Source organism: Caretta caretta, chromosome 3, assembly GCF_965140235.1.
Source record: "Caretta caretta isolate rCarCar2 chromosome 3, rCarCar1.hap1, whole genome shotgun sequence".
Classification (NCBI taxonomy): domain Eukaryota; kingdom Metazoa; phylum Chordata; order Testudines; family Cheloniidae; genus Caretta; species Caretta caretta.
This window is the reverse complement of record NC_134208.1, coordinates 66,103,972-66,120,672: the sequence shown is the minus strand read 5'-3', so window position 1 is coordinate 66,120,672 and position 16,701 is coordinate 66,103,972. Positions and strand designations below refer to the sequence as shown.

At 40.0% G+C, this 16,701-nt stretch overlaps 1 protein-coding gene across 2 annotated transcripts in view; it reads right to left on the bottom strand.

Annotated features, from left to right (window-relative positions):
- The window catches only part of CYB5R4 (cytochrome b5 reductase 4), an 86,865-nt gene that overhangs the window by 4,659 nt on the left and 65,505 nt on the right, over positions 1-16,701 (bottom strand). For both annotated transcript variants that reach the window (XM_048845117.2, XM_075126561.1), the window contains 3 exons: positions 13,416-13,568; positions 12,624-12,774; positions 7,328-7,414 (listed from right to left, as the gene is read on the bottom strand). In XM_048845117.2, coding sequence (XP_048701074.2) covers positions 7,328-7,414; positions 12,624-12,774; positions 13,416-13,568 — 391 coding nt within the window. The remainder of the gene's footprint in view (positions 1-7,327; positions 7,415-12,623; positions 12,775-13,415; positions 13,569-16,701) is intronic.

The window sequence follows — 16,701 nt, the reverse complement described above, 5'->3', positions numbered from 1 at the left end:
GATCCCTGCAGGACCCCACCCGATATGTCCTTCCAACTTTACTGTGAACCACTAACTACTTTATGGGGACAGTTTTCCAACCAGTTATGCACCCACCTTACAGTAGCTCCATCTAGGCTGTATTTCCCTAGTTTGTTTATGAGAAGGTTATGTGAGATCGTATCAAAAGCTTTACTGAAGTCAAGATATACCACATCTACCGCTTCCCCCCTATTCACAAGGCTTGTTACCCTGTCAAAGAAAACTATTAGGTTGGTTTGACATGATTTGTTCTTGACAAATCCATTTTGAACGTGACTTATCTTATTATCTTCTAGGTGTCTGCAAACTGATTGCTTAATTATTTGCTCCATTATCTTTCCAGGTACAGAAGTTAAGCTGACTGGTCTGTAATTCCCCGGGTTGTTCTTATTTCCCTTTTTATAGATGGCACTATATTTTCCCTTTTCCAGTCCTCTGGAATCTCACCTATCTTACATGACTTTTCAAAGATAACCGCTAATGGCTCAGATAACTCCTCAGTCAGTTCCTTGAGTATTCTAGGCTGTATTTCATCAGACCTTGGGAACTTGAAAACATCTAACTTGTCTGAGTAATTTTTAACTTGTTCTTTCCCTGTTTTAGCCTCTGATCCTACCTCATTTTCACTGGCATTCATTAAGTTAGATGTCCAATTGCTACTAAACTTTTTGATGAAAACTGAAACACAAAATGTATATAAATATAATGTATCCTCCTGGTTAGCAAAAAGAAGCACCACATTTAGTTGCAATTCAATCTGTTTAGATGGTTACCAACCAATGAGAATCAACCTTTCTTTTGGAAAATAACTAAAAGTGCAAGATGCAAAACAAGATTAAAATTGATTAATTAAATCAAGATGTCATACTTGCTGATTTAAATCATGGTTAAAATTGGTGATATAAACCACTGATTTAAAATAAATCTGCTCTGATTCATCTTAGAGCTAACGATTTCTATGACATACTGACTGACCTCTTCCTCCGCTAAAGGCTGACTGCCAAGACAGTCACTACCTGACAACAACATAGGATGGGAAGGGACCTCCTGGATCATCAAGTCCAGTCTCCTGTTATTGTAGGCAACCCTATCATAGCCCCTTTCATAAACTTACCAAGCTGCATCTTAAAACCAGTTATGTTTTTTGCCCCCACTACTCCTATTGGGAGGTTGTTCCAGAAGCTTACTCCTCTGATGGTAAGAAACATTCTAAATTTCCAACCTAAATGTACCCATGGCCAGTTCTTGTGTCAACATTGACCATGACGTTAAATAACTCCTCTCTCTCCCTGGTGTTTACCCCAAATGTATTTGTCTTTTATAGAGAGAAATCATAACCCCTCATCTCAGCCTTCATTTTGCGATGCTAAATATGCCAAGCTCTTAGTCTCCTTTTGTAAAATAGGCACTACATTGCCTGATCATCCTATTCAATTCAGTTTTAAATTTGCACTGGTATGCAGAGCAATTTGATACATGTAGTAGGAAAAGAAGAAAATTGGATTTGTGTATTAAGCTACAAGACATAATTGACAAGTCATGGAGGAAGTGACTGTGACAGTCAGGGTCCAGACACCCCAAGGGGAGAACAGGTGTTTGGACACTACAGAATAAGCAGCTGAATTAACTGATTGTATATAATATTATTGTGTTAGACAAATGTTGACTAGGGTCTTATGAAAGCTTGTAATGTTCTAAACTTAATAATCATTATGGGATATGTATAAAGGCTACCATGATGAATTTATAGAGAGAGAGATCTGGGCTTAAACTTTGGCTCCACCTCACAGTAGGTCAGTGAGTTATCAGACAGGGAGTGGCACCTACCAAGCCAGGTGTTTGCCCAAAACCATGAGTCTCCATGCCAGGAGAAAGGGAAAAGAGCCTTTTAAACAGGTGGCTTAAAACTGGAGTTTTCTTCCAGAACTTGAGGGACAGTCTCAAAGATGGCAGGCTGTCTGTGAATACTGGATCCTCCCCATGGCTAGGGTGTAAGCTGGGAAACTGTTCAAAGGCAACAGGCAACTTGTACTAGAAAAGGGATTTTGTCTAATACAGAAGTATAAAGCCTGAAGTTTTGTCCGTTTATTTACTGTATAACTTGTATGTTTGCTGTCCCTTATTTCATCTTTGAATCTTTTTCTATTAAATAAACCTTTTGTTTATTTTTACCCCAAGCAGGGTTTGTTATGCAAGCTATGTGGAGCGTGGGGGCCCAAGTGAACTGATAACTGGGGGACTGGTTTCACATCTTTGGGGCGACAAACCAGAGGGGGAAAGTCCAAGTGTCTGGTAATTAAGAACCCAGAAAGGATGGATATGAGGAGGCTCAGGACCAGAAGGGCTGATGGCAGAGGTGAAAGTAAGCTGGTCCGGTCCAGTATGGCGTACCGGCAAGAGCATAACATTCTCTAGACCCCAGAATGTTCTAGTCCTAATTAATTAAGAGAACATTGGAGCGAAGTAACCCCCTGCAGTTGTTAGTGTTAAACACATTTTTCTGCTACATTAAATCTCATCCCCCACTTTAAAAGTTTAAAGAAACACATCCCTGACGTTTTTTGTCTTATTTTACACATTCCCTGTTTAATAAAAAAAAAAAATTAGGGGTAGTCTATTTTTTGTCAAGGTGAAAATTTCTTCGTCAAGCCAACATCGAGACTCCAGAGGAACATTTTTCACAACGCAAAACCTGTTTTATCAGACACTTCACCAACCGGGAAGCTCTATAAACTGGCATTTCTGATCTTCATTCTGGCACGGGGCTGGGGTGCCAGATCCAGGGGCCACTCACCTCATGCGGATTCCCACAAGCGGCAACCTGTCCCGGCTGCTCTGCGCATTGCCTCCGCCAGCACATACCGCCCCCACAGCTCCCATTCCCAGCCAATGGGAGCTGCAGAGTCAGTGTTTGGGCGGGGCAGGACGGGACGGAGGCAGGGCATAGAGCCACCTGCCGTGCCTCTGCCTAGGAGCAGCTGGGACAGGTCGCCGCTTGTAGGGAGCCGGCCAAGGTAAGCGGCCCCCGGATCCGGCAACTGGCACCCCCTCCTGCACACTAAGCCCCCTCCCACACCCAAACTCCATACCAGAGCCTGCGCTCCGCACCCCCTCTTCCACCCCCAGCCCCGCACCCAAACTCCCTCCCTCTTAGTTAACTGACATTTTTCTCTAACTTGCACTCTCCCATCATGCCAGATAAAACAGCTTTTACTATAATAAGTAAATAAAAAGATTTTTGTGGTCCACTCAATAGTGTCTGTCAGTCGAGATTTGGCCCGTGGTCCCCCTATTGACTGCCCCTAAAATAAATTGTTCTCCAATAATCAGCCTTTACATCTGTTTGCTCAGTAACTTTAATGAACATTATTGATAAAGATCACATTAATTTCAAAGAATTTGCCCTAATCCTCAACTGTGCATTTTCTGTAAATTTGAAAAATCTCATTGATTTTTTATTCTTTGTGGTGGGCAGTCTGATGGCATTCGTTATCTGAGGAAAAAATATTACATATAATTAAAATATTAACATTACTTTCCACTTAAGGATCTTAATATTCTGAAGCTCTCTCAGTTTCTATAATTTTTTCAGACGGATGGCACATAGAATAATGTCATTTCTAAGAGCTTTTAAGCCATTCTGTTGCTATTTCTATATTTTATAATCCCAAATTTAAAAAAAAATCAGCAACCAAATTTTCAAACAGATATCGATATCCATCTCCTTTAACTCTGGGTTCTATTTTACTATTTGAGATCTTATCCAAAAGGCCTTTTTGTCTGTGTTTAAAATTTTAAGATATTTTGGCTGTTTCTGAAGTGTACTGTAAAATGCCAGAGAACAATTAAGCACGAACAGCTGTTAGCAGAACCACAGAGAAACTCTAGCCAGATCACATCACCCTTTGCAGGCAGACAGCACCAAGCAGCAATGCATCTTAACAACTTCATGAGCACTTGGATGAGTTCAGATGTTCCAGATTCTATGCATAATTTTGCTGGAAGGTGGAAGGTTTTGTGTTTTTTTTTTTAAATTCTTCCAAAATTGTATAACTATCACATAGATTTGGCTGAAAAATAGGTGCCACGTCTCCTCCCACACCAAACTTCATGACCAATAAGGAATATAAAAAACACACAAAAGGCTACACCATTTCTCAGTCCAGTCAGAAATTTTGATATATGAACCCAAATAACTACAGCGATTTTTTTTTGTTTGATTGATTGATGTTGACTTTCACAGCACACAAGCTTTCTGCTCATCCGAGCAAGTTATATACTGGTTCTGGAGTGTACTTGAGGTAATTGCTCTCTCCCTTCACTGAGGTTAAATGAAAAGTTATTCACCCAAAACCAGAAAATTTGTCTTTAATTAAACAAAATCATTTCTGAGTTACCTCAGTGGGGCTGTTATTTTCTTTAGAATTAAAAGTATTGGATTGTGGGGGTGGGACAGAGGATAACTTTACATCTCCATCAATATGCTTTATCATGTGGGATATTCAGATTAGGAAGCAGTCTTTGGCTTCCTACTCTCCCACATTAGCCAAACCTGGTTATAATACCAGGATGTTATTTACAGTAGACTGGGGAGCAGGAATTAAGCTTTGTCATTTTGTAAATGTGGATGTCAGCTACTGTCACACAAAGACACCGCTATCCAACTTAAGTTATCTAATCTTCTTGCCAGAATGAACTTTAGGTTTACTGAACTCTGGTATTTTTATAGCCTCTGTGGGAGAGCATGTATCCTTGATAACCCCTCTCAGTCTGTCTGGAAGAAATACTACCCTTGACCTTTACCTAGTTCTCCAGCCCCCACCCCACAAATATACACTCTGTCTAGTTAGGACAGGGGTCGGCAACCTTTAGCATGCGGCCCGCCCATCAGGGTAATCTGCTGGTGGGCTGCGAGACATTTTGTTTATGTTAATCGTCTGCAGACATGGCCCCCCACAGCACCCAGTAGCCACGGTTTGCCATTCCTGGCCAATGGGAGCTGCGGGAAGCGGCGGAGAGCACGTCCCGCAGCTCCCATTGACACTAAGCTGTCCTGAGCCACATCTGGAAGGAGTGAAGGTGCAACCTTACAAACTGGACCACTTACATGCAAGTGGACATGTGGCCCAAGAGCCTCAGGCATATCTGAACTGTTGTGGATGGCTGAGACAGCAGACTGAGGCAAAGTGCTGAATGACGTGAAAATGGTTGGTCAGCAGAAACGCTCTGTGTAAGCTCGAAAGCCTGTGTCTCTCACAAGTAGAAGTTGGTCCAATAAAAGATATTACCTCACTCACCATGGATCTTTAATATCCTGGGACAGACACAATTACCACAAAAGTGCATACAAAGAAAATATTGACATTTTGGGGTCAAAGTGCTCTTTAACACTACCCTGCCCCCAAGTAGAGGGGTTATGATATATATACACACTAATTTAAAATGAAGAATTGCTAAATGGTAAGATTAAGGGCCTTTAGGTATACTTTAATAATTTATAATTATGGATAGTGAATGAGTTTAGATGAGGTAACATTTAGGCCAAGCCCTCAGCCTAAATTTGCTTGGCAATGCATGTGGTTTTGCCAGTTCTTCGCCTCTTACATAGATTGGCTGATTTGATTAAAATAATGTAACTTTGACAGGACAAAGGTGATGTTATGTTGGAAGATTTTAGGTAAAAGGGAAGTTAATTAGTATAATAAACACACAAACCTGTAATGACAAAAGTTCCCTTTTTCTGGGAAAACCCAGGAGCAGGGTGACATGGAAATGTAATGACATGAAAAGTCTAGACACAACTATAGATTCCTAAATTAAAGTTTGTGTATGCGTATTGTATGGGTTACATAAGACAAATGCTTAATGCTGATTGGAGAAAAGTTAAGGAATAGGTAATGTGGACATGTTTGAGAATATAAGGGAAGGAGGGCCCAAGATGGAGGAATACCACGCCAGAAAGCGAAGGAACTGGCCTGAAGAACCAGACTAGGGATCAGAGGAGGCGATGACTATCCTGATGTACAGGAGAACTTCCCAGTGCTCCAGAATGCAGTATCAGGGACCCCAATCAAATCCATCTTATATGTTTATCGTCTGGCATAAATATATGTTCAGACACTGTGACAATAATTCTGTCTGAAATTTTATGAATAAAGGTGAAAATTGATTAAGCCTAAAGTGGGTACACTCAGTTTCCCACCTTACATTCCCAAGATGCAGATTCACTTTTCAAGTCCTAGAAACATCACCTGAACATCTAGTTTAAAATGGAGTAGTGTACAGACATAATTATAAAAGCTATTCTTGAAACATGGTTCATGGAACAGCAGTGTTTGGTGGACAACTTATTAATGGTTCATGCCTAGCTGGCTGATCACATGGTGCTATCTACTGATTTTCAACTGTTCAAAAGCCCAAATTCAGCTAAGTATTTGCGCATATGCTTAAGTCTATCCCTACTGAGAAAGGCACATAAGCATTTTAAACAGCTCATGTTATAAACAGCTAAATTAAGATGAAAATTTACCAGTGAAAGCTTAAAACCCATCCCTTCTACCCTTACTGTGGTGGTGGTAAACTGATGATGTCCACTATATTACTTACCCATTTAAAAAAGAGTTACACTCTCCAGATAAGTGGTAAATATGGTAGAATTTATAATTGCTTTATAATTCAAAATACTTCTGCAAAGATCATTTCCCTAGCCTGTTAGTTTGACAATGTCAACCCCTTCTTTTTGCATTCTTCCACTGGCTCCCTTTTCTCCATTCCATCAAACACACACTACTTGTCTTCACTTTCCAGGCATATCCCCACCCTATGATCTCTCACACACTATCAAGATGTCAGCTTCCACCTCCAACTGGTCCATCATGCCAGTCTCCATCACCTACTTGTTACATTTTCAAACAAACACCTTTGCGCTTTCTCCCATGCTGTCCTTCGTGCTTGGGAGGAGCTCCCCATAAACATCTGCAAAAACTAGCATATCATCCTCCAAAGTCTTCCATGAAACTCTCCTTTTCCACAATTCTCACAAAAGAACCTTCACAATGGTTAAACTGCTGGTGATCAGAGACCACTGTCTATCATACTGGACAATACTGTCTCATTGTTTCTTTGTACTCCCCTGTCTGTTAGTATTCATCGATTGTAAGCTTTTGAGGGCAGGGACCATCTTTGTTTTGTTTTTGTACAGCTCCTAGCATCATGGAGTCCTGGACTCTGACTAGGGCACCTAGGTACTACAATAATACAAATAATAAATAATTTATAAATGAAATTCTATAAAACTATTTAATACCTTTTATCTTTCAGGGCTAACTGCTCCAGCTGGTTTCTCCAAAGTATATCATCTTCCGTTTTGTTGAAGAACATCAACTTCACTGTCCTTAAAACAAAAAAAAACCACACAACTTCAATATCAAGCTTTTAACGACGTATGAATGTGTAGCAACTATTAAATAGAAAGAAAATACTGCACATCTCCAGAACACATTTAATTATGAAGCAATTTAAGACCTATATTCTCTTAAGGACAAGAATGGCACATTTTTTAGGAATTCCACAGGCTTTAGTAACAGGACTATATACCTACCTAAAAGTGTCTCAATAGTATCTAAGTGTTACTGTGCTACGCTATTTTAATAAACGTTATGAAAGTAAAACCCTGCACACCTCTAAATAATTTGAACATTATACACTCCATGTTGTACAGATAAACTTTGAGTTTCAAAGTGGTGATGATGGATTCTGGTTTCATCATTTGCCATTAGCTTTATAAATTACAGTACATTACCTAGTCTTAAAGTAATCTGGTTTTGAAGATATTTAGGTGAAAACTGGTGCTGATGAGACACTAACACAATAGTCCAACAATGACTTCTCACTGGACCCAGTACCAATGCATTATGCCCTTAATTTTAAATTACAGTTTATATAACATCCACCATCCCAAATGACCCCAGAACAATTTACAAACTACAGGTATACAGAGTGGTCAGATATCATTTTGATGGGCATTATAGAAAAAGCAGAGACACGAGTCACTTCATCTACCACTGAAATGCAGCTAACCTTCTGGGTGACTTGCTGCAACAAGACGACGACACTGATCAAGGCTCCCCATGTCCTTGTGGTAGATTAGACCTATATGATGCTGCACTGCCTCCTCTCACAGCACTCCAGTTTAGGTTAATCAATACAGTGTTTTTAAGCGTCATTTATTTTTACATGAAATTTTACTTGGCCCTCAAATTTTAACATATTACAGATTTTTCTATTGATAAGTAACTGCAACACAAAAGCTATTTGAGGAAGCTGGAGGTGACGGGAGCTGAGTAAGGGGCAGAGGCTTTTGGCAACCAGAAAAGGGCAAAAGATGGTTTTAGTTTGGGGCAGATAAGTATTCAAGAAGCAGGTGAAGTTTCTGACACTGGGAAGGCTGCACCTCCTCTTTCCCTTCCTTGGGGGCAAGCGCAGAATGACTAAGAGTTTGCCTACATGCAGAATTGCACCCATTTAAATTAAGATGCAATTTTAAGACACTTCAGTTAAAATGGTACAAAAGGCTCTGTCAACACTTCAGTCTACCACAGGCTTATTTCAATTTAGCATAAAACAATTAGGAACAGGTTTAAAACTAAAAAAAACTAAAATAAATTACTAGTCCAGTATGTAGGTAATAAATCTATTAAATCCGCTCACATTCCATAGTTCTTGGCAATTGCATTTTACTTAACAGGTTTAACTAAACTGATGCAAACATACATAGACAAAAGTTTGTATCTGATGGAGGGATGCAGGTTTGAATTCCTTCTACCTAACAACAACAAGTAATCATATTAGCTTGCAGTTAAAGAGTTAATGTAGACATTTAAGTTATCATACTCCAGATTTAACATCCCATTGACATGAATGAGGCAGTTCATACCTATCTCAGTCCTACTGTATTAGGTAGCCTGCAAGATCAGGCAGACATGAGTATTTACATTAGGTTCACATTTATACACTTATCTTTTAAGGTCTAGAGACTATTTCTAAAAAAATTAAACGCTTACACTCTGGAGCACAATTACGTGGAAGTTTCAAAACAATCTACAATTCAGTGGCAATTTATATGGCTATGAAACTGCATCTTCAGAGTCTTGATCCTAATCCTTACTACGTAGAATTAACACCAGGCAGCACATTAAAAAAAAAACAACGAAGACAGGAGAAAATGGGCAATCTGGGCCAAAGGTACTGTCAAGGCTGATTCCCCACTCTGGCACTTTGAGTGAAGAAGGTGGGGGCCCGCAAGGATTCTAAAAATTAATACTGGCAACTCCAGGCTTGTATTAAACTCCCAAGATTACAGCGTCTCTCTGACTTTGGATGAGAAGATGCTGCCACCACACAAGTGCAAACTCCCCCCCTGCCTCCCCCCCTGCCCCCCCCCACCACTTTTGAGATCACAGGAAGGAGCACTTCGGAATTTCTTCCTTTGGGGTACCCTCAAGCCCTTTCACACACACCCCTGGGGAAGAGCTGAGAAAGAAAACAAAGGAAATCAGCTGCTGCCACCAGCTAATTACACAACATATGCACAAACCTTTTAGGACACCAAAAAATAATCCTGTTCTTAAAAAAGGTAAATTTTATTAAAAACAAAAAGAAAGAAAATTCATCTGGAATTTAAGCTTTTTACTAGATCTTAAGAAAAACAATTACAAAAATTAAGCATCAAGTTAGCTCTCGAGGTTCAGCTTAAAGGTTACAAGCAAAACAAAAGCATTTGAGGGTTATCACAGAGGAGTCCACAAGCCAATAAGAAATAAAAGAAATAACCCTAATTGTGTCTTCCTAGACATTCCCTGATTTACTTTCATACCCGAGGTTTCAGATAAGCAATTCCTAGGTATGATTTTTCATACCTGGCTTAAAGCTTCCTACAGCCTGCTCTGCGTCTCCTCTCTCTGGAGAATAAGACAGACAAAAGGGGAGTCTTGTTTCAATTTTAAAAAGTTCTAGCCTTTCCACTGGCTCTTTTGGCCATGTGCCCAGTCACTTCCTTTTACATATGCATGCAGTCAGACTTTTTAACCCTTTACAGGTAAAGTAGAGAACAGCTACCAAGAGGGATTTTATAGCTAACTGGCTGGCTGGGTGTTCATAAAAGGAAGCTACCCTCCCCCCCTTATCACAGGTATTCTTAGGGCTTGTCTACATAGGGAAATTACTTCAGAACAGGGTAGGGTGTGAATTTAAAGTGCTAGAGTTATTCCAGGATAAAAGTGTGTCCAAAGGGGGAGTTATTCCAGAACAGCTATGCCAGTTAATTTCCCCATGTAGACAAGCCCTTAAGAAAGAGAGTCATGGAATCTTTATTGTTTGCTTTGCATATATGCAGCCTTGAAGATGCTGCATTGTGCAATATTTCATATTCTCTGTTGCAGTTAGGGCATACTTCCCATTTCTGGGAAACCTCTCTTTCCAATACTGACTGAAGCCAAACATAACTTAAGCAGAGAACGATCTGCTATCAAAAGCAAGTTCATTTTCTGCTTCTGGAAAAAAAGGAAACAGTTCTTGTGTCACATCTACTTCATCACTGGAGTTAAAAAATGGAGAAGGGAAGAGTTCCAAGAAATTCACACAATTCAAAAGAGAGTTTCAATGGTATATAGGGTTTTGGGAAATAGTCAGGTAGGGGCCAATAAAGAGATTTTAGAAATAATTTTTATGCTAGTTGAGTGGTTGGCACACAACAAACTAGGTTCAATATAAAACCTTAGATCTCAATTTCCTTGGAAATGAAGAAAATTAAGTTTGTTACAACAATTAAGCACTGTCAAACACGTTGACGCTGTGTCCCACTTCAGCATCTGCTACTTTGGCCAGTAATTACTGAAAACCCTCCTGGAGAATGAGGGCATCTGGTAGAGAAAGGGGGTTGGGAACAAATGTTATTGGGCTCCCTTGCTGGTAAGGCACAGGGGATGCTAACTCCTGCCACACTACAGCTCAGTACTTTTAAGTGATTGCAAATGGTATAACATGCTATGATTCAATTCTGGGAAGAATATAAAAAACTAGCTAACCTGTCCTAGAGGCACCATTCACCAGTGATGTTATTTCTAAAAATAATCCGTGGAGCATGTAGTGGTCTTACTGGTAGTCAAACTGCAAAATACTCTGGGGTCACAGGACAAAATAAAAATTGAAGTTGCCAGACTCTTAATGAGGTCCGAAGTGTATTTCTAGAATACAACCTTTAAGACTGTGATAATATTCACTTGGAAAGATAAAGCATTTTTAGTTTTACTGCAAGTTTCTGATTTTCTACCACCTCCTCTCTTCCTAAAAAAGTAGTCAGTCTTTTTTACTCACCCAGTCATACACAGAAATCAGCATTAAATAATTAAATCTGCAAATTCCTTCCAATCTAACAGCCACAATTCTACAAAGCCTTTTTTGGCGATTCATACATCAGTTGTATCATTGTCAAATACTTTACAGTATGTTGTATAGCTAAACTGTCAGATCTAAAGGTATTTTTCACTATTAAAAGAAAGATGTCTGAACATAAGAAAATCTGGGGACCAAAGATGGGGTAATTTAACATGGACATTTTTAGAACACAATACAGTGGAAAAAATGAGTTATGAATGTAATTTGGTTTTATATCATAAATCCACCTTCACAGTCCAAACAATAAAAAAAATATAAAAATTAAAAGCACTCCTCTTGCAACTTTTAGAAAAGAAAGTGGCGTTTCAAGAAATACGAAGGACAGGTAATAAGGAGCCAATTGTGGTCAGAACCAAGTTTAAGTAGTTTGTTTGAAATACACATGGCCCACCACCAATTTAAATACCAATGGTACCAACTTAAAGTCAATCCAACATTTTATAGGTATTCCTTATAAAAGCCAGAAGACAAGCAGAAAATAATCAGTCACTCAAACCAGTGAGAAAACATGTTGCTGCACTCTGAACAAGGTGATAGAAACCCTGTTGAGAACACCACAATAAGCGACTCTGGATTCCTTCAGCAAGTTCATAGGATAAATAAGAGAAGAGCCTATGCATGCTATACTATGTATGAAATAATGGTCTTCTATGGAAAGGATAAGATCAAAATTAATGCCAAGATGCTTCACTGTCAGTGGACTTGCTGAGCAGTAGTGAATAAGCAGGGAATGCAAAAGAATGATAGCACCTCCATAACCACCTTTACCCTCCAACAAGGCCTTGTTTTCTCAGAATTAAGGATAAGGCATCCCCAACACACCTAACTAGCAGTACTATCCAAATGTTCTTCCAGTTAACTAAGAAGCTGATTTTTCAGGTTCCACAAGGCAAGAGACAGTTATATACCATCTGCTACCAATGAGAAACACCTGCAGCATCCAGTCACCATCTACGCTTGAGCTCCCGAAGTTTACAGATGAGGGAAAAATTTCCCTGAAACAGACCAGGCTTTACAGTATACCAAGGTACAACACTTCCTAATCCATTTTCTATTATTCCTGTAGAACTGATTTCAGTCATTTACCCTCTACTTCCTCATTAAAGATTAATCTGGTTTGGTGCCTAAGCCATAAGGAGTATACTAACCTCAGACTACAAACATTAGTCAGAACATAGTTCAGTAGTTTAACCATTGGTGTGAAGCCTGTGCCTGCTGCCAATAAAAAGAGATCTTCTAAAGTTTGAACTTGTGACTTCTTGAAGCTACCTTCAGAATTGCTCACGGAAATATAGTCTCCTATATAACAAAAACAGAACAGTATATGTTACTGAAGTGGAAGTCAGAATACTGATGATCTATTCTATACAAGCTCTTATGCTGCCCTCATCACTGTAGTATTTTCAAGAACAGCACTGACATGACTAATCTGTCACATATGGTTCATTCTCTCATTCTGTCACCAACGAAAAACTGGATGTGCAATGTAATGTTTTGGTAGGGTGTTTGGGTTTGTTTTTGTTTTTTGTACAAATACACAGCCATGGTTTAGATTAGTGATGACAAAGTCAAAAGTGTGTCTTGCACTTGGAGCAGTAGGCATTGAGGTTTGTGCTAACATCAATCACACAAAAATAAACCTAGGTTTTTTTCCCCAAGTATCAGAGAAACTGTAAATAATGTACATAGAAAGAAACTTTACAATAAGCTAGCTATAATTATTTAGGGAAAACTCTGGAAGAGTAGACCCCAATGTGAATATTTTACAGCACACAGTTCCTTACAAAACTAGATAGGATATGGCTAAAGGAATAAGGTTTCAAATACTAAATGTAACAAGGGCACAAAGGAGAAAACACACATATGTAAGTGGGTACCAATTTGAACAGTCTGTAGTGGGAATGATACATATAAATGATTTAGTGCAAGAAAACACTTACCAATTTGCAGGTGGTCAAGTTCTGGTGTAAAAAGTCCATTGGGATAAATTTTGATCATTAAAATTAGGTGTGTACTATCATGGTGAGATGGTTCTTTGAAATCTGATTTCAAAGAACAAGATACAGGTGTATATGGCTTCACTATCTCAGTTCCTATGCAAACAGAAGAAAAGGGCAAAATGAAACTTATAGCACAAAAGAAGACTCATACCAAATGATTTTAATGTGATCATATCCATCAAGCAGCCTGTCTACTCCTATAATTTCTCAGCAGCTGTTCCAAATTTTCAAGTTTTTTTTTTTTTATAAAACAGGTTTTAGCATTAAACACAAACAAAGAAAAGTAAATGTAGCCAAGTGCTATTTCAGATTTATACGAAATTATAAAACAAGTCTCAGCTAATTTACTAATTCCAGCTAGCTCAAGGACTAAGCCTACTATTCAGGGTAAAATGTGTCAATGTAGCCGCATCCCCACCCAGAGCCTTTCCAACCTATTTCAAACAATTACTTTACACTGAAAAGAAAGTTTCTCTTAATACATAGCACCACACACACACACGTACCCTTTGAGATGTCTCCCTCTATGGGTGCTTCACCTCAGATGCACATTTGCCTCTCGTGCCCTTGAATGGAGATTTCTAGCTAGCACTGCCTGTTCAGCCTTCACACATGCCCCACGCCTCCTCATGGCAGACACCGAGGCTATACATGGGTGTGCTCGCAAACCTCCCTTAGTTTTTCTCTACTAAGTAAGAAAATCCTCTAAGGAACAACCAAAGCAGAGGGAAAGGACGGCAATAGTGGAGCATCCGTAGGGACATACATCTTGAAGAACTACAGTTACTGCACAAGGCAATGTTTCCTCCTTTTTGAGTAGCATCCCTATGAGTACACTGTACACCAGCATACACCATCAAGGCAGCAGGTTACAGATGAAGTTCCCAACGTTATGTGGGAAGAAACTGAATACGCAGTTCGTAACATAAAGAGAGAGAGAAGAGTCTGGGAGTGGACGATGTTTGGTCAGAGTATCTCAAAGCAGGGGAAGATACTCTCTTCAAAGCATTGGCGCAACAGTTCACCATCTTTACATCAACAGAAAGCGTGTTCGAGGTGCATGGAAGAAATCAAAAACAATACTATTGATGAAAAAAGGCAATCCAGAAGAACTGAGCAACTATTGTCTGATCACACTCCTCTCACAAGTGTGTAAAGTCTTCATCCGCGTCCTACTCAATCAGATTAAGAAGGATCTTGAAATGCATGAAAACAGAGAACAAGCTGGTTTCTGCTCAGGGTATTCGACAATTGATCACATCCACTCAGTTCGGCAGCTCATTGAAAAATGCTAGGAATATAAAGTACCATTGTGTATTGAATTTGTTGACTACAAAAAGGCATTCGACTTGTGGAGATTAAGGCTGTGCTCAACGCACTCAGTGAAATTGGAAATGACCCGAGGTACTTCGACCTCCTGGAACAAATTAACCACAATTTCTCGACAGAGATAACATTATTCAATGTCCCCTGCATTATTACTATCTCAGAGAAATCAGTCAAGGTGACACAATCTCACCAAAGCTGTTTGCAGCAGCACAGGAGTTTCTGTTCAAGAAATTGAACTGGGAAGAAGGAATCAGAATTGATGGAGAACAGTTAACACATCTTCTCTTCGCTGATGATTGTGTACTACTGGCAAAGGACACAGCAGAACAAATTCCAGCAACTGCAAACACTTTCGCATGATATCAAGTTGGAAGTGAACACATTGAAGATGAAGTGGATGCGGAATGAGCATTGTGCAGAAGGAATCATCACTGTAAACGGAAAAGAAATCGAGGAGGTTGACAAATATATTTACCTGGGTCAGCAGCTGAGCAGAGACAACTCATTCGAAGGAGAATGCAGAAGGCGAAAGGTAGGGTTGGCAAGTTTCAACAAAATAAAGACTTCTCTAACAGATGATGAGCTGCCCATGAAGAAAAGGAAAGAACTGTTTAACTCCACTGTTCTACCAGCAATGATGTATGGAGCAGAAAGCTGGTCAATGATGAAAGCAGAGGAAGAAAAATTCCCTGTCACCCAGCGAGCAATGGAAAGGCGAATGTGTAAGATATCGCTCCGATATCATATACCGAATGAGGAGATCAGAAGGTGTAGAAAGGTAACCGAGTAGCGTAGGCAATGTACGACGCAAAGCAAAGATGGGCAGGTCATGTAGTCCGCAGGCAAGACAATAGGTGGACAATCTGCATTAGTGACTGGATCCCCAGAGACCACATGCGATCACTGGACAGACCAAAAATGCGCTGGGCCGATCCCATGACAAAATTCTATGGCCATAAATGGAAAGAACTCCCTCGCAACAAAAGAAAATGGTGTGGCATCAACTTGCATTCATGGAGGGACGGACAAGGACAAGCTGGACAAAGGTGACCCCTATGAGTGATCAATTTCAGGTGATTTCTGAGCAGAATCCCCAGGAGGAGGGAGCTTCAAAACAGGATCCACAACTGAAGATGGCTCTGCAGAGCCAAGGGCCACTTCAGATTTGACAGCATGGAGCGGGGCGTAATGCTTTGAAAACATATGGATTGAGGCCCAGGTAGCAGCTCTACATATCTCAGAAACTGGGATATTCTTCAAAAATGCAGTAGATGTCACTTGAGTGCATTCTCACCCCCCTGGGGCAGGCTGAGCACCTGTAGACTTGTAACAGATATAGATATAACTTGATACCCATCTCGAAAGTCTTTGAATAGAAATACCCTTAGAACTATCCACAAAAGATATGAAGAACCTAGGCAATCTCCTCAACTACTTAGTTGTATTCAAGTAGAAGGCTAAGGCCCTTCTAAAATGCAGGGTATGAAAGTAGGATTCTGGCTGAGAATTGTGAGATTTTTGGAAAGAATATCAGTAGATGGATAGACTGGTTAAGATGAAAATCCGACGCAATCGTGGATGGAAACTTAGGATGTGGACCTAAAGAAACCTTCTACCCAAAGAACATGGTGAAAGAGGAATCTGCCATCTGAGCTCAGATTTCCTTGACTCTACAGGCCAACATGACAGCAACTAGGAAGGCAGTCTTCATAGACAAAAGAAGGAGGGAGCAGGTAGCCACTGGTTCAAACAAATGTCTCGTCAGCTCGTTGAGGACTGGACTGAGGTCCCAGGATGGAGTGGGTGTCTAAAGTGGGAAAATAGGTTACTCAGACCCTTCATAAATCTGTACAACACCGGGTGACCAAAAATGGAGCATCCCCTCAACTGGAGGATG